Genomic DNA, 1,924 nt, shown 5'->3' on the forward strand with positions numbered 1-1,924 from the left:
ATATGTCTGCTGTGCTTTCAAGTCCAACAAAAATACTGTGACAGACGTTGCTATCCGATTCCTTAATCAATTTGTGAGAAGGAAAATTTCTGCTTTCAAAATATTATTTATTGTATTAAAGTTGACTATGACAGTTTTCATTTGTAAAGCAATTCTTACTTTTAAATCGCATTATGAAACGTCAGCGATACATCTTTCAGTACTCTGCAAAGTCATTATACAACTCTATGGATTTGAATTGCTTGCAAAGTATTACAGTCGAGTAGATGCCATTTGTTCTTGTCCTTATTTAAATTCGATGCCCAACATGCTAAAAGGTAAAAAATGACAGGTGCCAAGTGGGCACTCATCAAATCAAGGTTATATAGGGATAAAAACTCAAAATTGCTCCTATCTTATGTCCATAGCTGCTAAAGTCTACAACAATATCCTCTTAAACCGAATCCGACCTCATGTAGACCCCTTGCTGAGAAGCAACCAGGCTGGTTTCAGACCAGGACGCAGCTGTGCACAGCAGATCCATATACTGAGACGAATTATGGAAGACTTTAATGAATACCATCTCCCCTTGACAGTTACCTTCATTGACTACAAGAAGACTTTCGATTCCATCAACAGAACAGTGCCACAAAGGAAATATACAGTAACTCCAGCAGTGCAGTTATGGTTGACGGGGGCATCGCTGAACCCTTCGATGTAACAACAGTAGTCCTGCAAGGCGATGTATTTGCTCCCTTTCTCTTAATTATCCTTGTTGACTATCTTTTGGGAAAGGCGTGTGGGCCAGACTCCAGAGTTGTGACCTGTCCTCGTCAATCAAGAAGATATCCTGCCAAATTGCTAAATGACCTGGACTTTGCTGATGATATCGCTCTCCTTGAGTCTTCCTCCCCACGGGCTCAGTCTCAGCTCTCCAGGACCGCAAATGCCGCAGCAGACCTTGGACCTATAATCAGCGCACCCAAAACAGAGTATATGACCATCAACTGTCAACCCCAGCCTCCTCTTCAAGTGTACGGAAACCCCATTAAGCATGTAACTGACTTCAGATTCCTAAGCTCCATGATGGGGTCCAGTGCTAGTGACCTGAAGAGACGGAAAGCTCTTACTTGGACCGCCTTCTGGAAATTAGAGCAACTGAAGTGAACAAGTCCAACCATCCCAATTTCCACCAAGGTTAAACTGTTTCACACAACCTGAGTCACAGTTTTAATATACGGCTGTGAGTCGTGGGTTATCTCTAAGGATATTGCTACCGTATTATGCTGAGCATCAAGAGAGTAGATGGAGTACCAAATTATACCATCTACAATCTGACAGAGACAGCGCCACTTGTTGAAAAAGCCAGGACTCGTCAACTGAAATTTGTAGGGCATATACTCCGCTTGCCTGACGATTAGCCAGTAAAAGAGTATGCATTGTATGTCCCAACTCATGACAAGAGGAAACCAGGACGGCAACGAACCTTCTTCTGGAAATACATCCAGTGTCTTTTCAGTTTCAGTTTCAGTTTCAGTTTTATTTCACCTTTAAATAATTGTTACAGAGTAAAGCAAATTCATATGGTAGGGGACCAAACAGAGCAGAGCTTGACAATTTTTGGACACCCTTTACAATATTAAGTTAAACATTCAGGACGAAACACAATCAAAATACGTATGAGGACATAATTATGTGCAGACAAAGACCGGACAGGACACGTGAGACAGACAATCTTGGCTATGGTTTAAGATTACCTATTATACATAACAGTAATAATAATTTTAAAATTACATGAAACATTACACAAACTAACGAGATTATTTATAATGAGATAATAACTCAGATTTGTACTTATTTTTGAAGCTTGTCAGAGTAAGTGAATTTTTGGTATTTAAACTAATATTGTTCCATAGTATAGGCCCTTGTCGTCTAACAGTGTTAC

The 1,924-nt window shown here is 40.2% G+C and overlaps 1 protein-coding gene across 1 annotated transcript; it reads left to right on the plus strand.

The window, feature by feature from the left end:
* Positions 1 to 663: 663 nt before the first annotated feature.
* On the plus strand, positions 664 to 1,146 carry LOC140137346 (uncharacterized). Its single transcript, XM_072158988.1, has one exon. It carries the CDS (start codon positions 664 to 666, stop codon positions 1,144 to 1,146), a length of 483 nt encoding a protein of 160 aa, XP_072015089.1.
* The last annotated feature ends 778 nt before the right edge of the window (positions 1,147 to 1,924 follow it).

This window comes from Amphiura filiformis, chromosome 17, assembly GCF_039555335.1.
Source record: "Amphiura filiformis chromosome 17, Afil_fr2py, whole genome shotgun sequence".
Classification (NCBI taxonomy): domain Eukaryota; kingdom Metazoa; phylum Echinodermata; class Ophiuroidea; order Amphilepidida; family Amphiuridae; genus Amphiura; species Amphiura filiformis.